Genomic DNA, 11,809 nt, shown 5'->3' on the forward strand with positions numbered 1-11,809 from the left:
TTGATTGATAGCCTGAAATAGCTGGGTAGAGGTTTGGAGATTGGGAACATATCTAGCTGGCTAGCTAAAGCCAACTTCATACAATTGCTAGGTGGCTAGTATTACAGAGAAACAACAAAACATTTTGGCTTTATTTATTCATCAAGAAGGAACAATAGGCTACATGGCTTGATCGAATTCATTTCCAAACCTACCTCCCGTGAGTCCTAGCCATCACTGGCCATTACAACCAAATCAACTGCTGTGTGTGTCACGACACTCTCTCTCCTCCACTGACGACACTGTCTGCACGCACTGGAGCCCTCAAATCTGGACCTCGAAGCCAGCTCTACTTCTTGTTGTCATTGTTCCCCTCTAATCGGGGACTGATTTAGACCTGAGACACCAGGTGGGTGTAGTTACTTATCAGGTCGAACAAAAAAACAGTAGGCTCCGGACCTCATAGGGTAAGAATTGAATACCGCTGCACTAGAGTACAGTATCTAGCGTCCTGCCTATCTATACTCTGTCATGCACCTGGGAAGGAACCATTTGCCAGGGGCTCCCGAGTGGTGCAGCAGACTAAGGCACTGCATCTCAGTGCTTGAGGCATCACTACAGACACTCTGGTTCAATTCCAGGCTGTATCCCAACCGGCCGCGATTGGGAGTCCCATAGGGGAGCACACAATTGGCCCAGTGTCGTCCGGGTTTGGCCGGGGATAGGCCGTCATTGTAAATAAGAATTTGTTCATAACTGACTTGCCTAGTTCATTTTTTAAAATTCATCTCCACAGAATAAGGGGGTACACTTTGCCTGGTCCAGTCATTGTGCCCCCCACTGCAAAATACAGCTGTCAGATCTTTTTTTTAAAAATAAATAATTATGACTAAAATGTGGGCTTAAAAATTCAAGTTCAGTAATTCATGCAATATCTGAAAAATATATCAACAGGAAAAATCTAATGGGGTACGTGCCCTTGTGCCCCCTATGGGCATGGGGCCCCTGAACAGCATACAGGAAACCAAGCTGATGCCAAAAAAGAGGTAGGGTAGAACAGGTGCCTCTTCAGAGAAGGAACATAAACCGTGTGCGTGCGACGGGGATGTGTGAACCTGCGGGCATACGCATTAGCAGGAGGAATTGTTTCAAATGTGTGTATGTGTGACTCACAACCTACATGAACCGTTTGTTTAAAGGAGTTTCATTCAAAACCCCTGAGACTTTTCCATTATATTTAGCAGATTGGGAAAAAAACACATTTTGCTCACACGTAACAGCAGCATTCAGTTTGGATTAAATCGGGTTGAACACAAACATCCATAACTATCACAATTAAAGTCATTCCGGCCCAGTGTTCTTGTTGGAATGACGCTATGGGTGGTTTGCTAGAGTGAGTCAGTGACAGCGTGCTCAGGAGGCCTTGTGAACGGTAGCTACAATAACGCTGGCTAACTAAGCCATCCTAACACCTCCAATGAACTGTCAGAATGAAACTAGGGTCTCAACCACCACCCTAAGACAGGCATGGACACCGCTGCCCAACCCCGTTAGAAACACACACCTCCTCGGAAACCCAGTGTATCACGACACACTGGGAAATCAGACAGTAGGAACGTCGTGCAACATCATTTTTTTTGGAGGAGAAATTCACTTTGAAAACATTCTAACCTTTTTCACAGAGCATAACACCAAAGTCACAGACACCACCTGAGAGGGCCTCTGGGAATGAATCCATTTGATTAGGCTCAAAGCCAGTATCTCTGGGTTCAGCAAGTGGCGAAACAAAGACTAAAAAAAGTCCCTTGTGTTCTAGCTGCGCTGACCAGCAACAGATAAGGAACTAATCCAATTGTGAGGTACATTTGGCAGACTGGGTGCTGTTCCTGTCCTGTCAGTTAATATGGCAGCCATATTGTCACTGTTGGTAACTGAACAGATAGCACTTCGCTTTGGGTTAATTGCGTTCCAGGGAGCTGATTGGGTTTGAGACTGCAGAGGACAACTGCAGGGATCAACACCTATTCAAAGATACTCCAACACACCTACAGTAACTAGCACTGGGCTGGGGAATCAGTCCCATATCACCCAGGCGAAAAGAAAGAGAAGGGGGGAGACAGATAGAGAAAGGGGGGGCAGAGAAAAAGAGAGAGGAATCACTATAAAACTATAGCGACATACATTGAAATAAATCGGAAAGAGAGATTTAAAAAGAGGGAGAGAAAGTATGAAAGATTTCAAAAATCAGGCAAAAGCATAGTAGAATGAGGGAACAACCGAAAAGAGCGAGCTGTCTTTGCAGACTGTTTTTGCCCTGCCGTCCTCCTCTGTTGAGTTTGTAATCCATTTGGAGAGTGAGGAGTTCAGAGAAGGGTCATCTCCCCCGCTGCCGCTGCCAGACCTGCATCCCAGCCCATGGTCGTGACAGTGTTTACACTCTCTGCCTCGCAATGGCTGGGAGACCTGCTCATCGTCTTTGGCAGCAGGGCTTATGTAGTGACACCCAAGGCAAACAGAACGAACTATCCAGAGGGGTGACGGTCTCCACAGAGCAGTCTAAAACCCCTGTCACACCGTCTCTCCTCGTTCTCCCCCTCCTCCCTCCTCCCTGCTCCTACAGCGGGTGTCTGGCTGGACACCCGTTGTCGTCTCTAACGCGTATATGAGATATATGTAATGGCTGCTGCTGTGGTATATGACCTTTGACCCCTACCTATAAACCATACCGTGATGTTCCTGATGTTTTCAGAGGGTGCTGTCGTTGGTGGGGTCGGACTCAGGACCGACGGCTCCCGGGGTCTCCTTGGCGGGGGCGGAGACCTCAGAGAGCAGGCTGAGGCAGGTGGCCGGGTTCCGGGAGGTGGAGCGGGAGAGGAGCTGCCCCCCTGGGGGCTCCTGGCGGCAGTAAGGGCACAGGTAGCCCTTGAGGTGCAGCCAGACCTTACTGTGCAGGGAGGCGTAGATGAAGGGGTTGTAGCAGGCGGAGCTCATGGCCACCAGGTGGCAGCACACCTGCAGCACGTTGACATAGCGCTTGTCCACAATGTGGTAGTCTGGGTCTAGGTCCAGCAGCAGGTTCAGCACCTGTAGGGAGGGAGGAGGAATGCACACAGTCAGTGGGTCACATGCATTAGGATAACATTGGGATTACATTAGGATTACATTGAGATTACATTGGGATTACATTAGGATAACATTGGGATTACATTAGGATAACATTGGGATTACATTGAGATTACATTGAGATTACATTGGGATTACATTGATTACATTGAGATTACATTGAGATTATATTGGGATTATGCACAGCCTAGGTGATGTAACTGCCCCTAAAATGCTCTTCATATTTTCTGAAAGAAATCTGCTTAATTATATAAAAATGTCAACAATGTCAGGAAAGTTAACGGGCTATCAGGAAGTGGGCAGTGGGCTATCATTGTGAGTGCATTGTACCTGTGCCTGTGTGTGTGCACGCACAACCGTGTGTTCTCACCTGCAGGGGCAGCCAGCAGAGGGCAAAGGCAAGCACGGAGGCCACCAGGAGAGAGAAGGTTTTCCTCCTCCTCTGGCTCCAGCGCTGCTGGCAGTGTGAGGGCTCTCCGGGCAGCGTGTGGCGTCTCAGGTGCACTGTGATGGCACAGTAGGATACGCTGACTGACAGCAGAGGGATCATGTAGGAGGCTACCAGGATACAGCAGGAGTAGAGCAGCCTGAGCTGGCCAGAGCTCGGCCAGAACTCCTCACACACCACCAGCTCCACCCCACGGGGCCTCAGGTCCAGGTAGCGCGTGTGGAGGGAGGGAGGGGCAGCCAGGGCCAGAGACAACCCCCACACCCCCAGAGCCACCGCACCACAGCCCCCGACAGAGATCCTCCTCCTCACTGGGTGGGCCACCACCACGTAGCGGTCCACAGCGATGGCCGTGAGGGACAGTACTGAGGCGAAGACAGTGGCGGCCTGCAGCAGCGGCACCAGGTGGCAGAGAGGGCGTCCAAAGGCCCAGCCACGGCTGTCGAAGGCGTACGAGGCCGTCAGAGGGACACAGGTCAGACACATCAGCAGGTCGCCGGCCGCCAGGTTACCGATGAAGAAGTTGGTGGCATTGTGGAGCTTCTTGTCGGCCAGGATACAGGCCAGCAGGATGGAGTTGCCTATGCCGGCCACGGCCACCAGAAGGCAGTAGAGGGGCAGGAAGAGGGGCTTGAAGCGCAGCAGCAGCTGCATGCCAGAGAACACGTCCAGGGGGTTGTTGCTGTGGTTCAGGGAGGGGCCTCCAGTAGTGTTGGCCCCACTCAGGACCTCCTCCAGGATGGGATCCATCTTAGTACACTGCTCCCCTATAGCACAACATAGGGAGTCACTCCATTGTGGCAGTTAGGAAACACTGGAGGAAGCACCATCATTTACAGCATGATAGAGCAAAGAATATAGTTGAACCAATATCTAAGTTCATAACCTTGACCCTCAGCAGCCCCGTCTCCCTTGGCTGCTAACTTAATATATACCAAAGATGATAGATGTACTGACAAGATACGTGTCTCTCGTTGTCCACAAAGTGGCACGGCGGGCTGTCTAGCTCCTGCCTATCCTTCCTTTGATTGGTGGGTACATCTCATTATTGTAATCCTTCTTTGAATATTCAATGAGGGTTGTTGACGTCAAACGCTTGTATTCATTGGAGAGATGCTATGCTACTAGTCTCACGCCATGAAAATGCATAGCCGTCTCGAGACCACTCCACCAAAAAGTGTTTCTTCTCAAAGATACCGGGATGTCACGTGTCCTAATTATATCAGCACACTTGTAACAGCTTACGAAACTTCTATTCGATCAAATAAACCTCACATAGCAAAAAAGCCATTCATTTTTCTGCTTACCAAATTCGACACTATCTCATTGACCTCAAAACAAAAACTCAATGCTTGGTGGGCGAAACAATGAGAAAACATCACCGCCGCCGAGTTGGGCCTCTCTCTTTCTCTATGTATGTACTAACTAGAATTTCATTTTGTTTGGGGGAGGGGGATGAGGGCGTCTGTGCAAAGGTCATGTCTCTCCTGTCCAGTCTCTTTAATACCGTGACCGCCCACCTTACTGGCTACACTCACTTTACTCACTTGGTCTAAGCGCCGGCGCCTCAGATATGCATCCCCTGTAATGCTGTTGCCATGCACCTGATGGAGCTCTTCCAGTCTCATTTCTGAGCCTTGATGAGAGCTGAAAACCCTCTGACTGTAAAACAGGGGAGCTCGACATCTCATCCAGAACCCTACCGTTTCACGCCTGCACTGACGCATGTTGTGTGTGTGCGATTAATCAGATGGCTTTATCAATTAAAATGTTTTTTTTTTTTTTTCTCTCTAGTTCATGTGGGCGACTATCATTATTTATTCGCTTAGGAAAATGAGATTATTAGTGGCCTCAAATCACAGCCTACTTTGAGGAATTGGATTGTGATCGCCCATGATCAAATATGCTTCAGCCAAGAAATACAGAGATGGGTAGACGGACATACAGAGATGGGTAGACGGACATACAGAGATGGGTAGACGGACATACAGAGATGGGTAGACGGACATACAGAGATGGGTAGACGGACATACAGAGATGGGTAGACGGACATACAGAGAAAAATAGATGAAGGTTCACTCTGAATATGGTAAAGCAACAGGTGGTGAGGAAGAAGGAGGGATTGAACATGTTGCCCAAGTCCTTGCGCGGTGACATGACAAACAACTGTACGTAATGAAATGCATTTGTGAACGGCGTCTCCGTGGCACAATGTCGAGAGCCTACAGTGCATTTGATTTGGGTCGTCAGGTCTTCACAGGCTGCGTAGGATCTTGTCCAAGCAGAGAGAGACATTGAGATGAAAGTCAGTCCGAAACTCGGAGTGGTATTGCGGTCTAGTATTGGATGGCATTTCAACTGTGAAAGGACCAGCCTCGCTATTTACTTTGAAGTGAGCTTAAAAACAGTACGGCAACAGAGATAACCATCAAAATGCTCCTGAAACACATTGGTCCGTCATGATAGCAGGGCAACAGATTCAAAGTCGTTATGGCACACTATCTGATCGAGTACACTGAAGGATCGGGCAGACAACAACAACAACAACAAAAAACACAACAAAAAGAATGGCTAATGCAAAACTAACACGAATATCAGAATAACAGTACATTTGTGATTGAACAAATAACACGTGATTACAAATTCTAATATCGGATACCATTTGAACCATTAACAATTTTAAGAAATCATCCATCAAACTAGCGATGCATAGTTTTAGTATAATTTTTTTTGGGGGGGGGGATATAGAATAGAATTTCAAATTTCACAATACATTTTCAAATGTTCATATTTTCTGTATTCCACAATAAAACAAGCAACATTGATTTAAACTGTAATTATGTGCATTCTGTGTGTTTGTATGCATAGTTGTGCAGTGTGTAGTAGTGTGCACAGAGTGTGTAAGATAAGAGAGAAGCCTACTTGTACTGTGCCTTGCTTTTCCTGAGAGGCAGTACGCGTCTCTCCTCTCTGTCACGTCTCTTCACTTCTGTGACTGTCTCTCTTCTCTTCCCTCCTTCCCTGTGCTGTGAGCATGCCCCCTCTCTCGCTCTCTCACTCTCTGAGCCCAGCCAGTGCCTGTACCACAGATGCTCATATAGACTTAAGAGAGTGAGAACACTTTCCCCTCAGAGCATATAGAAAAGTGATTGAAAAGAGAGATTGTGTGGTGTCCCCTTCTCCATCTCTCTTTCGCTCTCCCTCCAGAGATGTCAATCACACACCCTGCATGAATTTCGACATTATTTCCCCTCCTAAAACATGTGGCTAACCTCCTTCCATAAGTGCACAATGCAACACATATGGTTCTCTCTCTTATGCACTCAGACACAAATCCAAACCTGCATAAAATTATATGCTAACATTATATGAACAAGTCTGCAATTAAATTTCTCTGTAGGCTATCCCTCCATCCCTTCCTGCCTCACACGCACACACAGGAGGTTGGTGGCATATTAATTGGGGAGGCTCGTGGTAATGGCCAGAGTGGAATATGTGGGAACGGTATCAAATACAGAAGACATGGTTTACAGGTGTTTGACACATTCCATTGGCGCCGTTCCGGCCATTATTATGAGCCGTCCTCCCCTCTGCAGCCTCCTGTGACACACAGTCAGTTATTTAAATCAATGTACAATTGTAAGGGCTCAGACACATCAACAGCGTTTTCTGGCTGAGAGTACACACACCTCTGAATGTAATTTACGAACCGAGTGAGCACTGATTTTACATGTAGAATCGCGCAAAAGAATTCCAGCAGACGTCTACAATGTGGTGGTCCCTAAAACCCAGCCCGCTGAACATAACGGCAGACAAATGCTAGATCCACATTTGGTGCGACGTGTGCGAGCCCTAAGGCAAGCAATTGCAATAGGATTGGGAGTTTGCTCAACAAGATTAAGATACTCAAAAGGTAAACGTTTATAATTAATACTATGAATTTGGCATCTTTCTATTGGGCTAATGTTAGTTCAATCATCAGATGTAAGTGATATATTTTCAAAACTCCAAGTACACAACTCAAAACTGATAACACTTGTAATGTCCCCCATCTTGTGGTCTGAACCTTTGAATGTGAATTGGTGTTTCACACCAAAAATCTTAGTTTTCCGTGAAATACCGTGTGAACATTTTGTTTAGACACCAATACATCAGATAATGATAGGCTCACTATTTAATCTAACAGCAAAATACTGATACACGTTTCAAAACTGTTCTTTTTGAAGTGCTTCTTTAGAAGGAATGGATAGTATTCAGGTTTTCCATACAGTTTTTGACTAAAACTTGAAATGGATTGCATTTAGGGTTGTAAAATTCCAGCAACTTTCAATAAACTCTTGTTTTTGCCAGAAATCCTGGTTGGAGGATTCCGGGAATCAGAAGGGGAAAAGGAGGTGTTCCAGAATCATCCAACAAGGATTTATGGAAAACCATGGAATTTATTGAAAGTTCCCAGAATTTTGCAACCCTACATTGTATAAATTTATCAGCTTACAGTGTATTCACAAGTGTAAGGACCAGAAATTGAAATGGGTTTAGCATATTTAAGGAAATTGAAGGATGCGAGAATGGACCAGATGAAGCCAAGGGCTGCAGATGAAGGATCCAGGGACGTTGACTCTTATGTGCATGTGTCAAACTCATTCCACGGAGGGCCAAGTGTCTACCGGTTTTCGCTCGTCTGTTGTACTTGATTGATCAATTAAGGTCCCTGATTAGTTAGGAACTCCCCTCACCTGGGTGTCTAGGTCTTAATTGGACACAAATTGAAAGGAAATAACAAAACAAACAAAAAAGAATCAGCACACACTCAGCCCTCCAGGGAATGAGTTTGATACCTCTGCTGTCGGGTTTGGCTTGGAGTTACAGGTGGACATCACTGTCAGGCAAAGGCAGTCAGGCTGCTGTGGTGACAGCCACCCCCATAAGATCCTTGAAGGAACCTAAGTGAAAGGAAATGACTTTTTTTGGGGGTGGGGGGGAGGAAGAATGACTGGTCGGTTTTAAATAGGGTGGAAGTGGTGATTAATAAGAAGAGTGAGAACAGGTGTGGAGGCTGATTTGCAGTTAGCAGCTGGAGATTGTTTGAGGAGTTACGTTCAAGGCAACTAGTTAAGTGTCGCAAACAGTAGGAGGCTGATTGGTAATGGTTAGCAGCTGGTGCTTGTTGAGTTGCTAGGGAGCTGCGTTCAAGGCAACTAGTTAAGGGTTGCATTGAAGCCTGGTCCTCGCTCCTGAATTTTTGTTCATTCTTAAAGTAAAATTCCACCCAAAAACGATATTTTGGTATTTGTGTCATTATTCCATTGACATCAGTGGTGTAAAGTACTTAAGTAGTACTTTAAAGTATTTTTACTTAAGTTGTTTTTTTGGGGTATCCATACTTTAGTTATATTGGTTAACTTTTACTTTACTACATTTCTAAAGAAAATAATGTACTTTTTACACCATACATTTTTCCTGACACCCAAAAGTACTCGTTATATTTTGAATTCTTAGCAGGGCAGGGAAATGGTCTCATTCACACGTATCAAGAGAACATCCCTGGTCATCCCTACAACCTCTGATCTGGCAGACTCACTAAACACATGCTTAGTTTATAAATTATGTCTGAGTGTTGGAGTGTGCCCCTGGCTATCCATAAATAAAAAACTAAATGCTGCCGTCTGGTTTGCTTAATATAAGGAATTTTAAATGATTTATATACTTTCACTTTTGATTAAATATATTTTAGAAATTACATTTACCTTTGATACTTAAGTATATTTAAAACCCAAATATTTGTAAAAACTTTTAGTCAAGTAGTATTTTACTGGTTGACTTTCACCAATTTTCTATTAAGGCATCTTTACTTTTACTCAACTATGACAATTGGGTACTTTTTCCACCACTGGTTGATATGGTCCCAGAATGTTTTGCTTGTCTCATTCAAAATACAGAAATCCCTGTATGATAATCATACAATGCAAAATGCGTCATACGTGGTTGATTTCTGTGTTTTGAAAGTTACGTATCTTGAAAACTTGATTGCTGACAAGCAAAACATTTTGGGACTAGGTCAACAATTGACTAATGAAACAAATACCAAAATATTGTTTTTGGGTGGAGTTTTTCCCTTCTACACCCTTTAATGAAATTCAGATAATGAGTAGAATATATTCTTATAGCAGTGCATTGTACACGACACCATCATTCCAGATGGAGTCTTTCCACTTTGATCTATTGAAGGACACTGGCTGATGGAGAATTATGATGCATTTACATCCACATAGGATTTGGTTTTACCTTCCAACATAAATTGATATCAAATTGATACATGTATAAAAGTAACAATATAGAAATTGCGTGTTCAGCAGTTATCAAACTATACATAGGCCATCATTGTAAAGAAGAACTTGTTCCTAATGGACTTGCCTAGTTAAATAAAATTAATACATTAACTAGGCACTACATAGTGATAGTTAATTGTATTCTTAAGAAATGACAAGCAAATCATATCGAAATATTGCATTTTGAAAAGCAGATACGTAGACTGAATATGCATGAGTTGGTGCGGTGAACGTGACTTGTGCTTAGAGTTTTGAAACACGAGCCATTTTGATGATCTGTTTAGGTTTTTGTTCATAGAAAATGTACCACAAACATTCTTTTTTGCACCAAAAATTGCACCTAAGTGATTGAACAAGAACATTAGTCATATAGATAGAATGCCAAGTTCATGATATTAATAAAACATTTACCGTTGGATATCTTTTATACAAATGTCATCTTCAAGTTGGTAATTCATACGTTGAATTCACATCTCCATCTCAAACAAAACCAGTCTAGGATTAAGTCTAGGATTAAATCAAATTAATTTGAAGTGCATTTAAAGTTCAAAGGCACTTAAATCTTTTGTCTTGCCGATTCACCCTCTGAATGTTGGCACACATGCACAATCCATGTCTCAATGATTAAAAATCCTTCTCTTACCTGTCTCCTCCCCTTCATCTACACTGATTGAAGTGAATTTAACAAGTGACATCAATAAGGGATCACTTGGATTCACCTGGATTCACCTGGTCAGTCTATGTCATGGAAAGAGCAGGTGATCAAATCAAATCAAATCTTATTTGTCACATGCGCCCAGTACAAGCGTACTATGAAATGCTTACTTAGAAGCCCTTAACCAACAATACAGTTCAAGAAATGGAGTTAAGAAAAAAATGTACTAAATAAACTAAAGTTAAAAATAAAATAGAAGGTATTACAATAAAATAACAATAACGAGGCTATTTACAGGGGGTACCGGTACCGAGTCAATGTGCGGGGGTACAGGTTAGTCAAGGTAATCTGTACATGTAGGTAGAGGTGAGCTGACTATGCATAGATAATACACGGGTGGGGGGGTTCAATGTAATTAGTCCGGGTGGCCATTTGATGAATTGTTCAGCAGTCTTATGGCTTGGGGGTAGAAGCTGTTAAGGAGCCTATTGGAAGTAGACATGGCTCTCCGGTACCGCTTGCCGTGCGGCAGCAGAGAGAGCTTCTTCATGTTTTGTACACTCAGTGCATGTAATGAATAACATATAGAAAAGACAATATCCAAAGGTAAAAGTGTATTATTAATATCATGAATTTGGCATCCCATTATTGGGATATATTAACTTCCTCTAAACTTCCAAAGACTCCAACAACCATGGATGAATGAAAGTATACCTTCACATTGGAATGATGGTATCCGTTGGGTAAATCAGACGTCAACGTAGCCTACATAAACCCAACCTCGCTCCGAATTGACTTTCACAAACAGCTTGTGTAAGAAAAGCAAGAGGAATTAATTTCAACTATTCAATGTTATTTACAGTAGGTAGTCTACGCGAATGAGTACGGAAGTGCATTACTCCTCACATACCAGTAGGAGTCACTGTTCAGGCAGGAATCCATAGACAGTGGCTTTACATATTATTTCAATATACCTCCCATCAAGACGTTGATTCAAACATACCATTTTACTATCAACATTGAAACAAGGTCAAAATATTTTCTAATCAACTAGGAAATTCAACAAAATTTCCACCACCCAACATACAATTACATTGAATGAAAATAAATTGTATCATTTCTACGTGGAATTTTCAACCCAATTTCAACATATACATAGTTCTGATGATTATGTTGAAATAAGATTGATGTAACAACCTGTTAGCCAGGTTAAGTTGTTGAATGTTTGAGTTGAATGTTTTAATGTTTACAAAGCTGGTTGAAATGAGAGGAAAA

General features: G+C 43.6%; 1 protein-coding gene across 1 annotated transcript; it reads right to left on the reverse strand.

Annotated features, from left to right (window-relative positions):
* Positions 1 to 690: 690 nt before the first annotated feature.
* Positions 691 to 6,557, reverse strand: LOC112265941 (prolactin-releasing peptide receptor-like). Its single transcript, XM_024443458.2, has 3 exons — positions 6,473 to 6,557; positions 3,473 to 4,317; positions 691 to 3,063 (listed from the first exon to the last, which is right to left on the reverse strand). Exons 2-3 carry the CDS (start codon positions 4,298 to 4,300, stop codon positions 2,725 to 2,727), a joined length of 1,167 nt encoding a protein of 388 aa, XP_024299226.1. The 5' UTR covers positions 4,301 to 4,317; positions 6,473 to 6,557; the 3' UTR covers positions 691 to 2,724.
* Between the last annotated feature and the right edge of the window lie 5,252 nt (positions 6,558 to 11,809).

The sequence above is a fragment of the Oncorhynchus tshawytscha genome, linkage group LG13 (assembly GCF_018296145.1).
Source record: "Oncorhynchus tshawytscha isolate Ot180627B linkage group LG13, Otsh_v2.0, whole genome shotgun sequence".
Taxonomy (NCBI): domain Eukaryota; kingdom Metazoa; phylum Chordata; class Actinopteri; order Salmoniformes; family Salmonidae; genus Oncorhynchus; species Oncorhynchus tshawytscha.